We start from the raw sequence: 21,418 nt of genomic DNA on the forward strand, positions 1-21,418 counted from the left end.
TCTGTAACTGTAAACACACACAGAGATTACGGATCAAATCAAATTTATTTGTATAGCCCTTTTTACACGCAAGCATGTCACAGAGGGCTTCACATATGCCCATAGAACTGCCCCTCAACCAACCTAAACCCTCAAGGAAGACAAGGAAAAACTCCCAAAAAACTCTCAACAGGAGAAAAAAAATGGAAGAAACCTTGGGAGGAGCAATTCAGAGAGGGATCCCCTCCTCCAGAGACGGTTGGTGGGAGAGAGGAGCAGAACACAGGCTAAACATGGTCATACAGTGTCGATGGGTTTTTAAAACACCAAAATCCATTATTCAACTTTATAGATGTAGGACAGGACCGGGAGACTCGCGACCAGGTCCAGCGTTGGCTGACCGACAACCAGGCAGGTGCTGACAACTCAAACCCCCCACACCACAAGGGATGTGTGTGGGGGGGGACAGAGAGGAGAGCAGGGATTAGAGAATGCCAGGAGCAGCTAACAGTTACAGTCATAATAGAATGAGATCCCCACCGGTCAAGTGTGGACTGGTGCAGCAATTTAACAGAGCAAAAAAGGGGAATTTGATGCAACCCCACACACCAAGACAGCGACAGCCCCCCTCATTTGGAACATGAAATCTGTTCCAGGGGATCGGATCTATTCATATTTCAATTAATCCACGCAGCATACATTTGCAAGGTCTGGCACACCATGACCAGGAGGTCCTGGACTGAGCTGTAGTACATACAGCAAGCCATGTGGGGGAGGTCTCACTTTCTGCCATCACACGATACAGTGGGGAAGGTGAGAGTCAGTCAGTCAACAATATCACATCATTTGTGGAAAATGATGTGGGTACATTTTAAGATATCTCACACCAATTACCATTAGAACAGTACACATATGTGTGTTTATAGGTGTGTAGAGAAATGCCACTATCTGCAATTGCACTGCCACCACATAAGAAGGTCCTGGGGTGGAGTCCCTCTAGGGTCTGTGGCCTGTTTACTGGGCCTTTCTGCGAGGATTTTGCTTATTCTCCCTGTGATTACAATGGTTCCCTCAACAAAGAACCCCATTATAAAAACATACAGAGGTGGGAACTGCTGATGTGGTTGAGGGACTCATTTCTCTGGTGGATGCCCTGTCATGCATGTCTGTGTGCTCCGCCTCCCTGCACACGTGTGTGTGTATTCATGTAGTTAGATGAATGAAGAGTTCTTCTTCCGTAACTGTACAGAATCAAATGATCTGCATCTGTATTCAGTACAAAAAGCCGGATGACCAATATTTTAACTACTGCCATCCTTTCCATCATTCTATCGCCCTTTGTATCTTTAAAAAAATGGATTCTGAAATGAATATAACATCAATTAATTCTCAGGAGGTCTGCGTTTGGCCCCTACCTCTTCAGGGCTGTCTGCAGAAGCTTGTAAGGATCTGCTTGAGAACTTGATTGACAGCAATGCCACCCACTCAAAATCTCCGGTTTGCATAGATACAAACTTTGAAACTTTGAGTAACTGAGTTATGGTCAGCGCCTACCAGACCATTGTTTATAGTTTTCATAAATGAAAGTATAGAGATGAGCTTCATTAGATGGTCTGGGGGGAACCACCTCCTAGGAGATCAACATCACCTAGACCAGGGAACTGGTGGTGGACTTCTGATGGAGTAGGAAGCAGGAAGCACTCCAACCGCTGTTACCATACAGGGGGAGGAACTAGAGATGGTGATACTGTACAGGTTCACAGGAGTGCACATAAACAGAGAACTTGACGGGACAGACACTTCGGGCCTCTATCGGAAAGGACAGAGCAGACTGATTTTTCTTAACCCTTTTGTTATCTTCGGGTCCTTCTGACCCATCAGTGATTGTGACCCACCGTCGTATTGCGACAACTTTACCGCATACAAAAAAAAAAAAAAGTGAGGCATTTTCTGTTAACCGTCGGGCTGTCTCAGACCTCCTACATTGCGAAGTTTAAAAGATGAAGCTTTTTATTTGTTTTTGTATTAGGTAAAGTTGTCTCAACACAACCATGGTTCGTGTCATGTGAGCCGAAGCGGGCACAAGGGTTAAGGGTCTCAGGTGTTCAAGATATACCGCGGTCTTCACGGCAGATGTCTTACCAGTCTGTGGTAGCCATCATACTCTCCTATGGCGTAATGGAGATGAAGCGTCAAGATTGGAGGGACAATCAGACTCAACTAGATATGGCCATCTCTGTTGTCACAAAACTATATTACCATTATGTCAGTGGTTTGCTCTGGTGATGTTCATCTGAGTCTTTCACTTCAGTCTTACCGAAATTTTATCAGACTTACATGCTTGGTGAGACAGATGCGGATACATTTAGATCTTCAGTCATTGGTTGTCTAAGCTGCAGCGTAAACCAATAGGAGCTGAGCCGCCATATCGAGCGGAGCTCCACTACATGGAACCCACGACCTGCCTTATTTCTTTTTGGGCGCTAACATAAGAAGCGGTGCATGAGCGAGGCACCTCTCCCCACCAGTTCCCCTACAATGTAACTTGTGTAACACGTGAAAAATGCCCATGTTAATTACATGCATTGATAATTACCCAATTGGGGCATTGACAGTAAGCAATAAAGTGTGCCTTACACTAGTATTAATGAAGGAAACAAATGGAGTTGCCCGTTTACGGAAAGAGTTGGTGGCTCTTAAAAGAGCCTTTTGTTTGTGCGTGTGTAACAGTGAGCAAAGCAACTGCCACGTTGCCACACGAAGTTGTATAAAAAAAATTACTTCTTCTTGGGTGTCGCCTTCTTTGCCTTTGATTTGGCCGCTTTGGGTTTGGCTGCCTTGACTGCCTTCTTGGCTGCTACCTTCTTGGGCGTCACAGGCTTCTTGGCCTTTTTGGGGCTCTTGGTAGCCTTCTTGGCTGCCACGGGCTTCTTTGCCTTCTTGGGAGACTTCTTGGCAGCTGCTGGCTTCTTCGCCACAACCTTCTTGGGCTTCTTGGCCGCAGCGGGCTTCTTGGCGACAACCTTCTTGGGCTTCGGAGTGACGGCTTTCTTGACAGGATTCTTTGCCTTGGTCTCAGCGGCCTTGTTGATCTTAAAAGACCCGGAGGCGCCGGTTCCCTTGGTCTGGACCAAGGTCCCCTTCGTAACCAGCCCCTTGACGGCGACCTTGACGCGGGAGTTGTTCTTCTCTACATCGTAGCCACCGGCAGAAAGAGCCTTCTTGAGCGCTGCCAGGGACACGCCGCTGCGTTCCTTGGAGGCGGACACAGCCTTAACAATCAGGTCACTGACGCTGGGTCCCGCTTTCTTGGGCTTAGCTGCCTTCTTCTTGGGTGCCTTGGCCGGAGCGGGTGCTGCTGGGGCGACTTCTGCCATGTCTGTCGTTTGAACCGATCGCTCGAGTAAACTCAACTGATTTCTGTGCTCGGGAGTAGTGTTCCGCTCTGGGCTGGGGGATGGCCTTAAAGGCGGTATGAGAACTGTGTAGACTCAATTAGTCAGCTCGACCGCTGTCTGCAATCGACAAGCTGTGCCACTTGTGTTTTCTCCTCGTGTATAACGGTGTAAAAAACGCAGCTGGAATAGACAAACTGTCCAAAAACAGCTGTGGCTAGAAAGTAAACTTCTTATTGTTCATAATAAAGTTGTTGTAGTACCAGAAGCCTCGTGTTTTTTGTTGCAACTGTCCCAACACGCCAGCGTTGAACTCCGAGACTGAGCTTTGCGCACGGGTTTACCGATGGCATTTTTCCTCTAAAGTGTTAAGTGCATTCTCTTCCGACCAGTACACGTTGCACAGTGGGCCAAGATGTCAGGCAATAGACTTTGCAGATTCGGGGTAGCCAGTTATGGTGCCAAAGGTTTTTAATGTGCGTCTTCGGAATCGCGTAAAACACAGATCTCAAGTCCCGAGCCATCGCTGGGTTCCGTCTCCCTTCCCCAAATTATTCGCCCTATATTTTCACAGGCAGGTCACCAAATACAGCACTTTTACCCAATACATTTCCTTGAAAACATTACTCAAGGTGTGTACTCACAGCCACCAATAGACCCAAACATCGCCCTGTAGCCTTAGCGTTTTCACCTCATGAAATGGCAAAGAGTAGAGAGAGTATGTAGAAATGTGAATACATGATGTCAAGTTAAGTCTATGGTTATCTTTCATGGACATAGTACGACACAGTAAGACCATGCCTAATGTTTAAAGTTCACGATGACCGTTCAGACTAAAGACATTATTCTGAATGCAGAGACAAGTCTCAATACTTGGTTTCTGAATGAAGACAACACCCTATATGAGTCACTGCTTTTTAATAATTAGATGGAAATAATTAAATACAGTAATGTGCGTGACAATTTGTGTGAAATGGACCCCTGAACAAATCGAGGTAGCCTACTCCTAGTAACTCACTCAATAGTTATGTGGAGCGTAAGTTATTTTTTAAGATCAAAATTCACAATTGGTCATTTGCACAAGAAACAAGAACATGGATCATGACGATTGGAACAGTTCAACGTGTAGAATTTGCTGGTCTTACAAGTCTATTTCAGAACAAAATTCTAAGAAAAACTGAAATGTGACTGAAATGACACTGTAATGTGTAACCCCAAGTGACAGTTAAAAACTGGTAGGCCTAGTTCATTACAATGTGTCGCTCACTCCCAAGTGTCGTAAAATTGCGTTTATAAATTGCGTTATATATATATATATATATATATATATATATATATATATATATATGTTAAGTAGATTTGGTAGGTCTACAATTTACGCATTTTAACGGTCGTAAAATTGGAAGAGAGGCTGCAGAGAATATCTTTTAGAAAAAATGCATTGGTGAATCTAAGTGCGTCAGGAAAGTTCCAAAAATCCACACACACAAATGCAGGGATTTGTAACTCGTGTTATCCGATTTGTAACTCTGTTCTCCGATTTGTAACTCGTGTTTGTCAGGTTGCAAACAAATGTAATGGGGTCATTTATTTGTGAATCGCGTTACATTTGTGAATCACGAAATACATTTGTGAATCGCGTTACATTTATTTGTGAATCATGAAATACATTTGTGAATCGTGTTACGTTTGTTTGTGAATTTTGAAACGAATCTAACTCCATACTGGAGAGATGCCAACAAACTCCAACGGTAGAAGGGAAGTAGCCTAGAGGAGGCGGATAATCAGGCGCACGCGCGTTTCACCACGTCAACGCCTCAAAGAGCTGGGAGGCGTGCCTCAATTTTTGCATCCAACCCCCTATATATACGGGGAAGCGCTTGCCTGGCAATTCATTAGTTCCTGAAGAGAAACGAGACGTTAACATGCCTGAGCCAGCAAAGTCAGCGCCTAAGAAGGGCTCCAAGAAAGCTGTCTCCAAGACTGCTGCGAAGGGAGGCAAGAAGCGCAGAAAGTCCAGGAAGGAGAGCTATGCCATCTACGTGTACAAAGTGCTGAAACAGGTCCACCCCGATACCGGCATCTCGTCCAAGGCTATGGGAATCATGAATTCCTTTGTCAACGACATTTTCGAACGTATCGCCGGAGAGTCTTCTCGCTTGGCTCACTACAACAAGCGTTCGACCATCACCTCCAGGGAGATCCAGACCGCCGTCCGCCTGCTGCTCCCAGGTGAACTGGCTAAGCACGCCGTGTCCGAGGGCACCAAGGCGGTGACCAAGTACACCAGCTCCAAGTAAACGGGTGCCATTTGACTGCCCTGTGATACCCCAAAGGCTCTTTTAAGAGCCACCCACACTACCTTGAAAATGTGCCAAATTCCATTTGCGCCTGTCACGGTTATGATTCTAACAGACTACAGGCGACTTGCGATGGTACGGGTACTTTACTAACGTTATGAACGTTGTCATGCGACCTGGGAATAGTCATTACTTTCCTAGCTCCTGGTCAGCACAAATGCATTGCGTTTTGCTGTTTTTACTATAACATTGTTGCAACAGTATTGCAAGAAATGTTCCAAGACTATAGTGTGTCATTGGGCAAAGCACTTAACCCTGCTTCCCTTGGGGAGAATGTACATGTACTTACTGTAAGTTGCTCTGGATAAGAGCGTCTGCTAAAATGACTAAATGTAAATAAAGGGTTTAACATTGAATGAATGAATGCACATTCATGTTTTGTTGCAACCCAGTACTCCGAATTAAGTTCTATTTTGCAGGAATGTGACCTGAATAATTTATTTAAAAATACAATATGGTTATACTGTCCCACCTGACTTTCTGAGGGAGTACGAGTATTGTAGCCTCCTTTGATTAATTCAGCACAGGCCAACAAAATGTTCACACATTCACAGAAAATATTGATCCAACATTTTTTTCTCAGCCTACCCATCATGTCCATTATGTTTATATTGAAGATGTTTTGAGAGTCAGTCGCATTCATTCAAGCTCTTTTTTTTGGTTCTGGTTTTATTTAGACAATTGAATGGTTGCCCCAATATATGCAAAAAAAAGCTTCAGAAAATGTATGTGGACGCTTAACGTGGTCAATCCATGAAAATAATAACGTTTTGTTTTCACATTGTAAATAAAGGACATGTTGAACTGAAAGAACAAGTTGTGTCTTCTGAAATATGATGTGTTAGTGTATGTTTTAGGAAATGCTTAATTCAAATTAAGTATATTCTTGAACTGTCATTTCTGACCACCTGGGAACTGGTGATTCAGTTTCACTCATTCTGATGTGTTCTGTGACACAGTAACTTTGCCATGTAAGATGTCTGTCTGTATATAGCCGTGGTCGAATTTGTTGTTACCCTTATAGTACTTTGAAATAATGCTTCATTCCTCCTGAAAGTGATGACATTCCAAGCTATTGCATCATCATCATCAAGAAGCTGTGAAAAGAGATTCATAATTGCTCAGTCTAACTAAGATATTATAAAATGTCCCGGACACATTTCTTGATACCCCTTAGAAAAGATAATAGATCATTATATAGACAAAATAGTGATTTTACAAACCAATTACTTCCTTTCATTTGAATAACACAAGACATGTCTCCAATCATGTAATCTGTCATTCGGCCTATTTGAATGGAGGAAAAAAGTCAGTGCCATTTGATATCATTGAGTGCACCACACTGAACACGGACCTGAGAAAGCAAAGGAGAGAGTTGTCCAAGGAGATCAGAAAGAAAATAATGTACAATTATGGTAAAGGTCAAGGCTACAAGTCCATCTCTGTGGTGATGATGTTCATCATTGAGTGCACCACGCTGAACACAGACCATGTACCATGAATGAGGTAACGTTTCATGGTAAGTTCAAATCAACTAGCTACTACCTTTAAACATAATCCGTGAAATGAAAATATGAAGGTTAAAATAATGCATTTGTTAGTGAAATAAATAGACCACATATGCTAGCCTACCAAGGTTGGTAGTACCTGAAGTCCCGAGGGCAGTGTGCCAATCTTCTATATATTCTTTAATAAAATGCTTTTATTTTGAGACATTTAAAAGAAATGGGGACAAGTTTTTAGATATTTTGGGATAGAAGAGTGGATATTTGTGAGACTTTAATAGTAGCATATTGGAAATTCAATTCATACTGCACCATTTCTGTTTTGTAGGAATTGGTTCTGGACCAGATAAAATTGAGCTGCCATTTGTTGCAAATCGTTGTGTGGATAGGCCTACAACACTGGTGCCAGCCGTTTTACATACTACAAGCATGCAAGGACAGTCCAAATTCGATACAGGCCTAGCATATGTAATCGTTTCTCACAGATGGTGCGTTAGAAAAGTGGAACAGTCGTTCTGGGCAAAGTCTAATTGAGCTGCTTAATGTCATCGATTGTTAGAGCATTCGATGCAAATCGCATTGCTTTGACAGGCATACTCACTGTTGCCAGCAGTGTCATATGGTTATGATCATGGTATTACACATGATACAAGCATGCAAGGAAACGGAAGGCCTGGTCTTTTCATAGAGATAATGAGGTGGCTCTTAAAAGAGCCTTTGGGGATGTTGCAGTCAAACTACATTTAGGCGCGCTCTCCGCGAATGCGGCGGGCCAGTTGGATGTCCTTGGGCATGATGGTAACCCTCTTGGCGTGGATGGCGCACAAGTTGGTGTCCTCGAAGAGACCGACCAGGTAGGCTTCGCTAGCCTCCTGCAGAGCCATCACAGCGGAGCTCTGGAACCGCAAGTCAGTCTTGAAGTCCTGGGCGATTTCTCTGACCAGACGCTGGAAGGGGAGCTTGCGGATCAGCAGCTCAGTCGACTTCTGGTAGCGACGGATCTCTCTCAGAGCCACGGTGCCGGGCCTGTACCGATGGGGCTTCTTCACGCCACCGGTGGCTGGCGCACTCTTACGGGCTGCCTTTGTGGCAAGCTGCTTCCTCGGGGCTTTGCCACCGGTAGATTTACGAGCGGTCTGCTTGGTTCTGGCCATGTTGCTTGTTTCCTTCTTTTCGACACGAAACTGAATACAATAAAGGGGAAGCGAACAAGTTTATATCTCCAACCACGTCGTGCATTGATTGGACAGCCTCAGGCAGGAGCCTCCCTCTCCTCCACCATTGGATGTAGTCAGGGCCGCCAAAAATTCAAACAAGACCCCGCCCCACTCCGAAGCTTGCTTTGCTATTATTATTTCCAAATTCAGAATCGATTTCAAACCACTTCCATTTTCCCTTTCAAAAGGTCATATTTAATCACGATTTCCAAAATAACTAGCGCTTTTTTTTTTACTCGGGCGTATTTATTAGCGTGCAGATATATACCTATAACTTGTTTTTCTTCTACCACAGTTAAGTCACCTCCACTGAAGATCTAAAATAGATTCTCTCATTTGTAAATGAGCATCTTTATTCCTGTAATCTACGATATCCTCTCAGCCCCTTGGTGCTTGTTTGAAAAGCGTTATGGAGTAGATAGAGCCATATGCCGCGCGTATTAACATGGTTTTCAGAAATCCATTGGGCAACGCTCTTATGTACGTAGGCTACACCTGATAAGGACACATTTTACTTTTCATGAGGGAAGTAATACTCGTAAGGGATATTGAAGGTGACACATTAGTAACTTATGTGCAATGTCAAATGTATAACTTTCTGGCTCATGAAAAACCTCAAGAACATATTGCGCTTTGCAAGAGTGATGTGGATGGCTCTTAAAAGAGCCTTTGGGGATGTTACAAAGCCGTGCCCGCCTAAATTTCAAACTTCATGCCTCCGCCCTCGTCTTCCTTTGAACTGCTGCGCGCAATGGCATTGGGTCAGATCCTTTGGTTGCTTTAGTGGTTTAGTTATGCATTACAAAATTATATTTATAATCCAAAAATATTTTTTTTACTAGCGTCAATGTAGGCTAAGTGTATACTACGGAAATGAGACTATCCAGATATGTAGGCTACATGGCTGTGGGAACGTATTCTGCTGTGGGTTGGGGGGGACATAATAGGCTCCTATAGACGCCTATCAAATAGGCTATACCAGAGTGCATGTATGATCATTAACAACGTTGATACGATAAAATACCCTATCCAAAGAAAGTTGTCTTAATCTTAAATATAATAAGGTCAAAAATTGCCCCTGCTACTTCCCGCGGGAGCCTACAGGGTCTGTTTTTCAGTTTCGTTTTGGCTCACTACATCTGTGAATATAACCCACCTGTGAAATAATTTCATCCTTGAATGAAAATGGTTAATAAGGTCAATGCGCTTTTCTAGAGTTAAATGGGTGGCTCTTAAAAGAGCCTTTGGGGAGGGTGAACAATCACAAATCAAACGGGGACATTACTTGGACTTGACAGCCTTCTCGGTCTTCTTGGGAAGAAGTACTGCCTGGATGTTAGGCAACACTCCACCCTGAGCGATGGTGACACCACCGAGGAGTTTGTTCAACTCTTCGTCGTTGCGGACAGCCAGCTGCAGGTGACGAGGAATGATGCGAGTCTTCTTGTTGTCGCGGGCAGCGTTGCCAGCCAACTCAAGGATCTCAGCAGTCAGATACTCGAGCACAGCGGCCAAGTAGACGGGCGCGCCAGCCCCCACACGCTGAGCGTAATTTCCTTTACGGAGAAGTCTGTGAACACGACCCACGGGAAACTGAAGTCCGGCGCGGGATGACCTGGTCTTTGCCTTGGCCCTGGCTTTGCCTCCAGTTTTTCCTCTTCCGCTCATTTTGTTGACGTTTAAGATTACAGTGAATAGCATAGGTCGGAGCCCAGCTATTATACTTCACGGTAACAGGCAGCCATTGGTCACAAGGCCGGTTCGGTCTCAATCCAATCAGAGGTAGCGGCAAAACTGAAGGCGGAGTCATTTGCTTCATCGCAAACGGCGAGGGGGGTATTTGGTCCCCATCCTTCTCTTTGTTCCTTTTCGTCGCTCCTCATTTTGGGCACCATTCGCTAAAATGGTCTCCATTAAATGTCATTAGAACCAGCATTTCTCAGTAGGCTACATGGCTTAGGCCTTAGTTTGCTGTGATGAATTATGGGTGTTTTAAGAATTTCTTTAAGTAGTCGCTATTATTGCTCGATATTATTAGTATTAGCTATGGTGTGCAGTGATATTAGTATGCGGTGACCCCCATCCCCCCAAAGAACAATTATGAAGCCAATGTAGTGATTTTATGTTGCGTGAAATAAAATACTATATTTTGCACTGGACCCACCATACCAAGGGCCCACACTGACCTTTATGACTAAATGTCCTTAAACACATTGCTTTTTCCACTGCATCACAAATGTATCTTATACCATTTGTATTTTTTGTAATATTTGTGTTTTTTGTATTTTTATATTGTAAAAACGTATATTTTTGGAACAGGTGCCGCAGGTGCCGCGGGAGGAGCAGCCTGCGTCGCAGCGGCCGCTCGTGCCACTGGACAGCGAGCTTGTTTCCTCCTGCTTTGCGAGGCACCTGTGGAAACAGAAGGGAGCAGCATTAGGTTTCTTCTGCAGGGGCATATGCCCTAGCAGGTGCTTCCTCTCCTCCTCCAGGCGCGAGAAGCGTTCGGAGGCTGACGCCACAGCCGGTCCAAACAGGCCCTCGCTAGCCACTGGAGCGTTGAGTAGGGCGGACTTGTCCGCCTCCCTCATGGCTGTCAGCGACAGCCACAGGTGGCGATGAACCACAACGCTGTTTCCCATCGCCCTGCCAGCGCAAATCGCTGCCCCCTGATTCAGGTGGAGCGCGGCAGATGCCATCCTGGCAACCCACGACGTCTCCTCAGCCAACAGTCCCTCCGGTCTCTCCGTGGAGAGTTTGGAGACCGCCGCCGTCAGAAGGGCGGCGTTCCCAGAGGCAGCCGCTGCCTGCGCACCCCAGACATACGCCTTGTCTGCCAGAGAGGCATTAAGCTTGTCCCGGGATGATGGCAGGGTCGCCTTCCTCGCCGTCTTCCAAGCGCTCGCCCCTGGCCCCAGGTAAGCCACGAGGGACGGTTCCAAGGGTGGGGGACCGGACTTCGCTGCCTCACCCAGCCCGTTCACCCTTGTGAACGGGAGGAGCGCCTTGACTGGGGCGTTATCCACCAATGGCGCCTCCCATGAGCCCTGCACATAGTCTGCCAGTCTCGGCATAGTGGGGCACAAGGGCTTTGAGGCCTTCAGGCGTTTTGCATGAGGGCTGACATCTCACGGGTCATCTTCCTCCACAGGAGGAGAGGCCGGCAGGGGAACGCCCATGATTTCGGCTGCCTTCGCGATGACAGACGGGAAGTCTGCCCTGCGAGACAGCGCAGAGGAGACGGGAGGGGCGGGAGCCGGCTCTTCGTCATCCTCTGAGGCCGAGGTCAACACGCGTCCCTCTACCTCAGAGAAGTGCGGGGGGGTTGAACGCAACATGCTTGGGAAGAAAGCCTCCACAGAAGGTTACCGCCCAGACGCGTGCACCTCAATAGCCGCCTCGAGGTGGTCCTCAATTTCTGAACTCTCCTCCTCGGAGAGCAGAGCCCACATCTTCGAGGGGCTCCTCCACCTTAAAGAAGTCGTGACGCAGCCGCCTCTCCGAAACGGAGAGGCCAGCGCACGACAAGCAGACAGGAGAGTTCAACAAACCGTCCCTGGCATGCCGAGGTCCCAAGCACATGAAAAATAATTTGTGGTGGTCTCCATCGGCTTCCAAGAAACGGCACCGGCATTGGGCCCTTAAAAGAGCCTTGCGCGGAAGCGGTGGAATGTAAAAGCTCATTTCAGACATTCTTTTATTTTTCAAGCCACTAAATTCGAGCAACCCATGCTGAATTTTTGGGGAGGATGAGTGACAGCTGTCACCCCCTTATATAGGGCACCTGTGTGAGTGACAGGTGCGGATACATTTTGATCTTCAGTCATTAGCTGCACTAGGCTGCGGGTAAACCAATAGGAGCAGAGCTCCCCTATGGGGCGGAGCTCCACGAAATAGAACAATTATAGAGCCCCTGTAGTAATTTTATGTTGCGTGAAATCAAATACTATATTTTGCACTGGACCCACCATACCAAATTTGTATTTGATTAGAATTATTGAGGAGCCCCCTGATTATAATTGATAATGTGATAGAAGCTATATTAGGCTATTGAAGTTGATGGAGAGGAGGCTGAGGGGGAACTGATATCGACCACATTGGGCCATTACCTAAATGCCAGTGGGTTGCTCTGGCAATGTTCTTTAAGTCTTTTAGTCTTGAGTCTTTCCAAAAAATCAGACTGAGATGTTACAGATGCGGATACATTTTGATCTTCAGTCGTTTGCTGCCTAACCCAATTGGAGCTGAGCTGCCCTGTGGGGCGGAGCTCCGCGAAATGGAACTCAGAAACTTCCTTGTTTCTGTTAAGTTGCTACCATGAAAAGCGGTCTATGAGCAGGGGAAGATTTCCCCACAATGTAACAAATACCTCTGGCCTGTTTTACCGGTGAGATGCCCATGTCAACGACATAGTATTATAATCCCCATGACCAAATGGGGCATTTTCTCACACGTAGTATTTGTGGAGGGAAACTAACAAATGGATGCGCTTTTACGGAAAGAGTTGGTGGCTCTTAAAAGAGCCTTTTGTTTGTGCTTGTGTAACAGTGCGCAAAGCAACTGCCACGTAGAAGTTGTATTCAAGATATTACTTCTTCTTGGGTGTCGCCTTCTTTGCCTTGGGTTTGGCCGCTTTGGGTTTGGCTGCCTTGACTGCCTTCTTGGGGCTCTTGGCTGCTACCTTCTTGGGTGTCACAGGCTTCTTGGCCTTTTTGGGGCTCTTGGTAGCCTTCTTGGCTGCCACGGGCTTCTTTGCCTTCTTGGGAGACTTCTTGGCAGCTGCTGGCTTCTTCGCCACAGCCTTCTTGGGCTTCTTGGCCGCAGCGGGCTTCTTGGCGACAACCTTCTTGGGCTTCGGAGTGACGGCTTTCTTGACAGGATTCTTTGCCTTGGTCTCAGCGGCCTTGTTGATCTTAAAAGACCCGGAGGCGCCGGTTCCCTTGGTCTGGACCAAGGTCCCCTTCGTAACCAGCCCCTTGACGGCGACCTTGACGCGGGAGTTGTTCTTCTCTACATCGTAGCCACCGGCAGAAAGAGCCTTCTTGAGCGCTGCCAGGGACACGCCGCTGCGTTCCTTGGAGGCGGACACAGCCTTAACAATCAGCTCACTGACGCTGGGTCCCGCTTTCTTGGGCTTAGCTGCTGCCTTCTTCTTAGGTGCCTTGGCCGGAGCGGGTGCTGCTGGGGCGACTTCTGCCATGTCTGTCTTTGAACCGATCGCTCAAGTAAACTAAACTGACTTCTGTGCTCGGGAGTAGTGTTCGGCTCTGGGCTGGGGGCTGGCCTTAAAGGCGGTATGAGAACTGTGTAGACTCAATTAGTCAGCTCGACCGCTGTCTGCAATCGACAAGCTGTGCCACTTGTGTTTTCTCCTGGTGTATAACGGTGTACAAATCGCAGCTGGAATAGACAAACTGTCCAAAAACAACTGTGGCTAGAAAGTAAACTTCTTATTGCTCATAATAAAGTTGTTCTAGTAGCGGAAGGCTCGTGTTTTTTGTTGCAACTGTCCCAACACACCAGCGTTGAACTCCGAGACTGAGCTTTGCGCACGGGTTTACCGATGGCATTTTTCCTCTAAAGTGTTTAAAAGTGCATTCTCTTCCGACCAGTACACGTTGCACAGTGGGCCAAGATGTCAGGCAATAGACTTTGCAGCTTCGGGGTAGCCAGTTACGGTGCCAAAGGTTTTTAATGTGCGTCTTCTGAATCGCGTAAAACACAGATCTCAAGTCCCGAGCCTTCGCTGGGTTCCGTCTCCCTTCCACAAATTATTCGCCCTATATTTTCAGACAGGCAGGTCACCAAATACAGCACTTTTACCCAATACATTTCTTTGAAAACATTACTCATGGTGTGTACTCACAGCCACCAATAGCGACGCATGTTGAGCAGGAGATAATCCATACAGCCATTATGTTTATCAGTTGTGGTGTCATTCTCAAGGCGCCAAATGCAGCGACCTGGACCCGAGACCCAAACATCGCCCTGTAGCCTTAGTGTTTTCACCTCATGAAATGGCAAGGAGTAGAGAGTGTGTATAAATGTGAATACATGATGTCAAGTTAAGTCTATGGTTATCTGTCACGGACATAGCACGACATGGTGTTAAAAGACCATGCCTAATGTTTAAAGTTCACGATGACCGTTCAGACTAAAGACATTATTCTGAATGCAGAGACAAGTCTCAATACTTGGTTTCTGAATGAAGACAACACCCTATTTGAGTCACTGCTTTTTAATAATTAGACGGAAAGAATTAAATACACGACTGTGCGTGAAAATATACGTCAGTGACAAGTTTGTTTATAACTTGATAAGTTTGCATCACGTTATACGTGATACTGATCCGTTTTTCTTTTTCTGGTGTGGTAGCAATACTCTGCCGTAACAATATGAGTTAAATGGACCCCTGCACAAATCTATGGTAGCCTACTCCTAGTAACTCACTCGAAATAGTTATGTTGAGCGTTAGTAATCAAATCAAAATTCACAATTGGTCATTTGCACCAGAAACAAGAAAATTGATCCTTACGATTTGAACATTTAAAATGGTAGAATTTGCTGAACAAATTCTACTTAAGTCTATTTCAGAACAGAAATCAAATAAAAACGGAAATGTGACTGAAATGACACTGTAATGTGTAACCCCAAGTGACAGTTAAAACTGGTAGGCCTAGTTCATTACAATGTGTCTCTCACTCCCAAGTGTCATAAAATGATATCCATTGTTACGCACCTTCAAAGCCCCCACTAGCCTTTATGACGTCAAAAGAATACAAAGATCAGTTGTCTGCTGAACAGGCTGTAGGCTAATAACATAGATAGATAGATACTTTATTAATCCCGTGGGGAAATTCAGGTATCTCTCACAGCTCTCATACCAACAACAACCACAGACAATATACAGACAACACGATACAATACAAACAGACAACACAACACAACAAGGCCATGTACAGAGTAGATAAGATGAAAACGTAGAACGTAGGGTGCTGCTGCCTATATCTTCACAACAGTCACTGCCTTCCTGACCAGTCTGTCCAGCCTTAGTGTATCCCTTCCGCTTTGCTCCAGCTCAGCACCCGCGGATCGGCTCTAGAAGCTCCGCAGTTTAGCAGTCCCTCGCTACGTCATGGCAACCAACTCAGTCATCCAAACAAATCCTCTGCCTCTGCCTCTTTAAAAAGTATGTATTTTTAATGGGTTTATTATGCATATATCTACAAACGACATGTGTCCACATTACGTAAAACACTATGTAGATTAAACTAAATAATAATAATAATAAATATAGCTGCAAGCAGCAATGAGGTGGCCAAACCGGTAAAGCAGGTAAAATGAACAAAAAACATTTTAGACATTCTCAGAACAGGGTTCTGAGTAAATGTAGCTTTTAATCCATCAAAGATTTGCTGAGATACGACCCAACTTCCTGTTTGCCGGCTTTGCCGCAGATTTTGATTGGCTGTACCGATCAAACCGTTTCGAAAATCGAGAGCACAAACGGGTTAATGTACATACATTTTCTTTAATATCATTTTCTGTAATGCTACACACCATATACAGTATGTATACATACACATTTACATGTTGTTGTTGCTCTTCTTCTACACTTCTATTTGACCTTGGCTGAAAATGGAAGATTCTATAGCTAAGCTATGTCAGTTATAGCTACGCTAGCTTAGCTATAAAATCTTCAATTTTCAGCCAAGGTCAAATCATATAATATGACAGTGTCGCTCAGTTTAGCTAATATTGGGTTAACACGACAACACGAACGTTTGCTAACGCACGCCCTCCGATAATTAACGTGAAGTGATCAATAATGGAAGACGAATGTCGGAGCAAAAATGTATGCTTCAAACGACGGGACAGAAGATAACTTGATCGACTACACACAATAAAGGCAAATTGCTTCACACAGTGACAAGTGGTTGTGATCACTTTTGAGGAGTTTTGCTCACCTTTATGAAGCGCGAACGTTAGCTGCGTTGCTGCGTGCATCGAAGACATGACATTCCAATAACTTAATTCCATGCTGTGTGTTCAAATGCTTCTTCATATTTGTGGCATTTCCTCCCTTCGATGAAATAGACTTTTTACACGCGTTACAAGTGGCGTTGTTGTCATTTTGTTGTGTGAAATACAACCAATCACCTTCTCTGCCGAGCGGATGATACGCTGCAGCCTGCTCTTGTCCTTGGCAGTGGAAGCAGCGTACCAGATGGTTGTACTGAAAAGTTACAATACGACCAGTTGTCATACTGTGGTGTTGTTGATTCAAATTATTATTTATTTTTTTCATTTATATAGCACACTTTTAAAACAACAAAAACAGTATCATTTAGCCATTTGAAATCTATTGTAATGACCTGACTAAGTCAGAAAGGAACAATCGTCCAGGCATAAGATGAAGTTCCCGAATTGACATTTATTAACCACATGGTACACAGGCTACTAGTAAGCCAAACGTTTGTACAGCTGTTTGGCCCTAACCCATGCTAAATAAAAGAAAGGTAGACCACAAAACAATAGTGACCATTGTTATATGACTTTTTACTGTCAGAAGATAGGCCAAGGAAGACACCCAAATGAAAAAGAGTTCACTTTGTTTATTAGATCGAGCTGCTCGGATCACGTCACCACATCAGGCAGAGTGGTTGGCATGAGTGAAAAACCTGTCTCTCAGATGGCCATTATATACATGAGCTAGACAGTACAGATATAGTAACCACCAAAACATGCCCTTTAACAGTACACATTCCACGAATAATGCACAGGGGAAATGGCACACAGGTGATGCGGTCATAACTAAGTTTGGAGACCATTATCTGCTTCCTCGCTCTCCTGAGGTTGCACAGAGTGCATCCCTAGATCTATATGTGTCCTTCTAGGGGCCCACGGAGCGACCTCTTGACCTCCCTAAGACACAAGTTTCGTGTATACAGAATATCTGCATATCAACCGTCTCTTGTGAAACCCAGACATAACAGAAATAACAGATGATAAACCTGGTCCTAACTTCGAATGCTCCATCCCCCTGCACAAACCCCCTCCATGCCCCTTCGCCAACCACCAGGATGCCCGGCATCCGAACATTCCGGGCATTCCCGTGGTGGCAGACAGCAGGTTGATTGGCATGTCGGACCCTGCGAACACTACTGGTAAACAACCAACTAACAGCCTATCATATAACACACGTCTTTCTGTGTGGGTCGCTACACTATTTTTGTACTTTAACTGCTAAGATTCCTTGATGAGATGCCTTATCAATCTATGAACGTTACAAAAGATTAACACTGCAGTCAGATAGCTACCCTGTTTGCTATTGTATAATGTCTGTTTGAAATACATATTTCAGAGTAGGGCCAGCCATGATCTAATAACTTAAAGGCTGGTAGTTGCTTGAAGATAATAATGGGGATATGTTTAAGATTGAGATTGGACTCAAATGTGGGTAATTGGATGTGTAGGCCTACATGTTATTTTTGCTTAGGGTTCACTTCAAACATTAAAAGAAAGGGTGAGATAGCAGACTTCTTCAAAAATCTGATCAAACAGGATCGGGTGGAAATAGACCCCAGTCCTTGCACCACCCCAACACCTCAGAGCAGCTCCCTCCACGAGGCCACAGGCACCAGGTCTTGTGTTTGTAGGCCACACATGAAAGCCTACACAAAAGTTTTTTTTCCGATTAAGCCTCACTTTAAAATGTTGGTTGTTGATTCATGAGTGGTTTTGTTTTGATGGCTTTGGCATTTTTTGTGTGAGTATACACTAATAGTTATGTTTTAATTTAAAAGATTCATCAAAGGATCTAACCTCTAACCTGGATAGACCCAGATTATATATTCATAAAAACAGAGTGACCAAAGTCTCTCCAGTTTATGAGTACAGTACAGCGTGTGTAAGAAAGAAATGAGTTGCAATTCAGATATAGAGACACAGTCTATTCATAGTAAATGTATAATTTGATTAAAGTAACCCTAGCGGACCATACTAGGCCACACTGAAGAACTCAGGCTTAAGTGAATTTGAATTTCTATTTCTCATCAGCAATCATATGAATAATTTACACTGCTTAGATGCCAGGCTAAGGTTACACACACATTTTCAGTCTTGGTCTGTTGACTCCCTGAAGTAGCCCTGGCCACCCCTTGGCCACCCCATTGATAAAAGTCTGGTTCCGCCACTGCTCGCGGCGGACCGCCAGCTCGACCCCGAGATCCAACTACAAGCTTTTTAACTGCAGCAACTATAAGATACGCTATTGGAGCTGGAATTACCGCGGCTGCTGGCACCAGAATTGCCCTCCAAAGGATCCTATTTAAATGATTTAAAGTGTACTCATTCCAATTACAGGGCCTTGTAAGAGTCCTGTATTGTTATTTTTCGTCACTACCTCCCCAAGTCGGGAGTGGGTAATTTGTATGTGGTAGCCGTTTCTCAGGCTCCCTCTCTGGAATCGAACCCTGATTCCCCGTTACCCATGGTCACCAATGTTAGGCACAGAAAGTAGGGGAGCCTGGGGACAGTCGCAACAAGGGACAGTTGCAACAAGTCTTATTCCTCCTATAAGAAACATGCTAGAGTGATGACACTCATACTGCACATGCACAGTTAGATCCCTCCCCCTACCAAGAAGAAATAAGACACATTCAAGATCTGCTGCTGCATTAATTGACAAAACTTGTTTTGGAGGTATGAAAGTAATTTTTTTCATGAGGTGAATTTTTGTCATACTGTCCTGACATTTTGTATGAATTAATCAAAACTTACTTAGTTTGAATGATTGTTTTGTTGACTTCTAAGTGACATGGTTAGCATGTGTCAAGGTCAGTGTGGCTAGCTAGCACATTATGTTGTGTCATGGCTGCTTAGCTTGGGGACGGTTGCAACAACTTATTGCAACCCTCCCCAAGCTAAGCAGCAATATCAAAACAGACCACAAAACAGTGTGTTTATAGCAACTGTTTATAGCATCTGTAACACCTGCACACTGAATCTATGTAGGCCTATGTTCTACACATAAACAAAACTCAATAAGTGTTATTTGATAAATATGATAAATAAATAATACAATAATATTATAGTAAAACAGTTATTATTTTCAGAATTCTATGCTCATTGAGACAAAAAGCTAAAGTTAATTTGTGAAACTGATTGTTGTTGCATCTGTCCCCTGGGTTGGGGTCAGTTGCAACATCTGGCTTCTTACATTCAAATAAATACTGTGAACGATATGTCATATGTAATCATCTTTAAATGGTATGGGTAATTAGCAGAACGATGCAAGTTAAATATATACAAATTTGGTTGGTCTAGTCCAAATAGTCTCTGAGAAACTGAGAGAAATGCAAAAAGTGTTACGATTGTCCCCAGTCTCCCCTACCATCGAAAGTTGATAGGGCAGACATTCGAATGAGACGTCATTGCCAAGGAGGGTGTGCGATCGGCTCGAAGTTATCTAGAGTCACCAAAGCGTCTAGGGCCGGCCGAGACCTCGAGGGGCCGGCCCACCGTCCCCGCATGGGTCTGATAAAAAAAACTTTTACCCGCATGGGTCAAAAAAATGCTCAAACACACCGAGGTCTGAAATAGAACAAAGGAGATGGCCCCGGTATTCGTTTTTTTTTATTGTAACTTAGTTAAAAATGACTTGTTACATGTACATTTCAGATGGTCTAGAGCCACTGAAGTTCCACGCCTTCAAAAAGAATTCCTCTGAACTCCGTAATCAAACAGAAGTTCAACACCTAATGTTGTTTTTTGCGAGGAAAAGAATGACATCCGTTTCATTCCCATTTGTTTCCACAGAAAAATGCTTCGGACTTAGGTTCGGTTTACTCCTTGACTGGTTGATCAACCGCCCAAAGGTCTGCTGTCCAGGGTGGCATTCACAAGCTTCAGAATGTGCATCAATGTAAAGTTCCTGCCCTGTCTTGACAAAGAAAATATATAACCAGTCTCCTCTTCACTGGCGGTCAGGTGTATTGTTTTGCCCTCTTCTGCCCTCTTTTTTCCTCTTTTAAAGTTCCTGCCCTGTCTTGACAAAGAAAATATATAACCAGTCTCCTCTTCATTGGCGGTCAGGTGTATTGTTTTGCCCTCTTCTGCCCTCTTTTTTCCACTCTTTGAGGATTGCATCAATCTTGGGGATGTTTCTCTTCCAGTGTGTTGTTCTGAGTAAGTCTTTCACTCTGCTTTGTTCTGGGAGGCGTCGGGAGAATTGTGCTGTCAAAGGAAAATGATAATATTTCATTAATTGAGAAGAGAGACTAAAATTGCTTTACATCTTACGCATACCATTTTTACTTTTATTGAATATAGTCAAATCCTTTAAATACTCACAGGCAACATGCTGCGCACGCAGTTTCCTCTGCTCTTTCAGCCAATGGTCATAGAGCGGCCGCTGCAACTCGAGTGAGATTTGTGTGCGCAGAGTCTTAGCAGGTGGCTCCTCATCCAGAGTCACCGGGTGCATTTCAAGAAGTCTGTCCAACGCTCTTTTGGTAGACATCTTCTTATTTGAACCAGTGATGGTCTGGTGGGCAGCATCGCATGCTGACTGGGCAGACTCAGAGCTAAATAATAAAAATAAAAAATTAGATGAAGAATATAACATTAGTATTCAGTCTGTCAAAAATATATATGAATGTATGACTGTGTAAAGAAATTGTTGATTGTATTAACTGTGTTGACAGATATACATTTATATCTTTGGAAACTGCAAAGGCAGCTCGAGTCTAAAACGGATTCGAGAGACCGCAGATAGATTGCGGCTAGTCTGGCTTGTTATATGTTTTGGAAACTGCAAAGGCAGCTTAAGTCTAAGACGGATTCGAAATACCGCAAAGATTGCGATTTATGTGTTTTGATTCCCACAAAGACTGCAGCTTGTATATTGTTGAGTTACATTTAAAAAAAATATATGTATTCTTATTTTTTCTTTATTTGTA

General features: G+C 44.4%; 5 protein-coding genes across 5 annotated transcripts; 1 reads left to right on the forward strand and 4 right to left on the reverse strand.

The window, feature by feature from the left end:
* Positions 1 to 2,687: 2,687 nt before the first annotated feature.
* Positions 2,688 to 3,356, reverse strand: LOC134024891 (histone H1-like). Its single transcript, XM_062467626.1, has one exon. The coding sequence runs from the start codon at positions 3,354 to 3,356 to the stop codon at positions 2,757 to 2,759; it is 600 nt and encodes a 199-aa protein (XP_062323610.1). The 3' UTR covers positions 2,688 to 2,756.
* A 1,909-nt stretch (positions 3,357 to 5,265) lies between these two features.
* LOC134024725 (histone H2B-like) lies at positions 5,266 to 6,236 on the forward strand. Its single transcript, XM_062467350.1, has one exon. The coding sequence runs from the start codon at positions 5,300 to 5,302 to the stop codon at positions 5,672 to 5,674; it is 375 nt and encodes a 124-aa protein (XP_062323334.1). The 5' UTR covers positions 5,266 to 5,299; the 3' UTR covers positions 5,675 to 6,236.
* A 1,345-nt stretch (positions 6,237 to 7,581) lies between these two features.
* LOC134024853 (histone H3) lies at positions 7,582 to 8,412 on the reverse strand. The gene has a single exon (XM_062467572.1). It carries the CDS (start codon positions 8,391 to 8,393, stop codon positions 7,983 to 7,985), a length of 411 nt encoding a protein of 136 aa, XP_062323556.1. The 5' UTR covers positions 8,394 to 8,412; the 3' UTR covers positions 7,582 to 7,982.
* A 1,323-nt stretch (positions 8,413 to 9,735) lies between these two features.
* On the reverse strand, positions 9,736 to 10,124 carry LOC134024860 (histone H2A-like). The gene has a single exon (XM_062467578.1). It carries the CDS (start codon positions 10,122 to 10,124, stop codon positions 9,738 to 9,740), a length of 387 nt encoding a protein of 128 aa, XP_062323562.1. The 3' UTR covers positions 9,736 to 9,737.
* Positions 10,125 to 13,044: 2,920 nt separating this feature from the next.
* On the reverse strand, positions 13,045 to 13,656 carry LOC134024849 (histone H1-like). The gene has a single exon (XM_062467567.1). The coding sequence runs from the start codon at positions 13,654 to 13,656 to the stop codon at positions 13,045 to 13,047; it is 612 nt and encodes a 203-aa protein (XP_062323551.1).
* Positions 13,657 to 21,418: the final 7,762 nt, after the last annotated feature.

This window comes from Osmerus eperlanus, chromosome 8 (assembly GCF_963692335.1).
Source record: "Osmerus eperlanus chromosome 8, fOsmEpe2.1, whole genome shotgun sequence".
Taxonomy (NCBI): Eukaryota; Metazoa; Chordata; class Actinopteri; order Osmeriformes; family Osmeridae; genus Osmerus; species Osmerus eperlanus.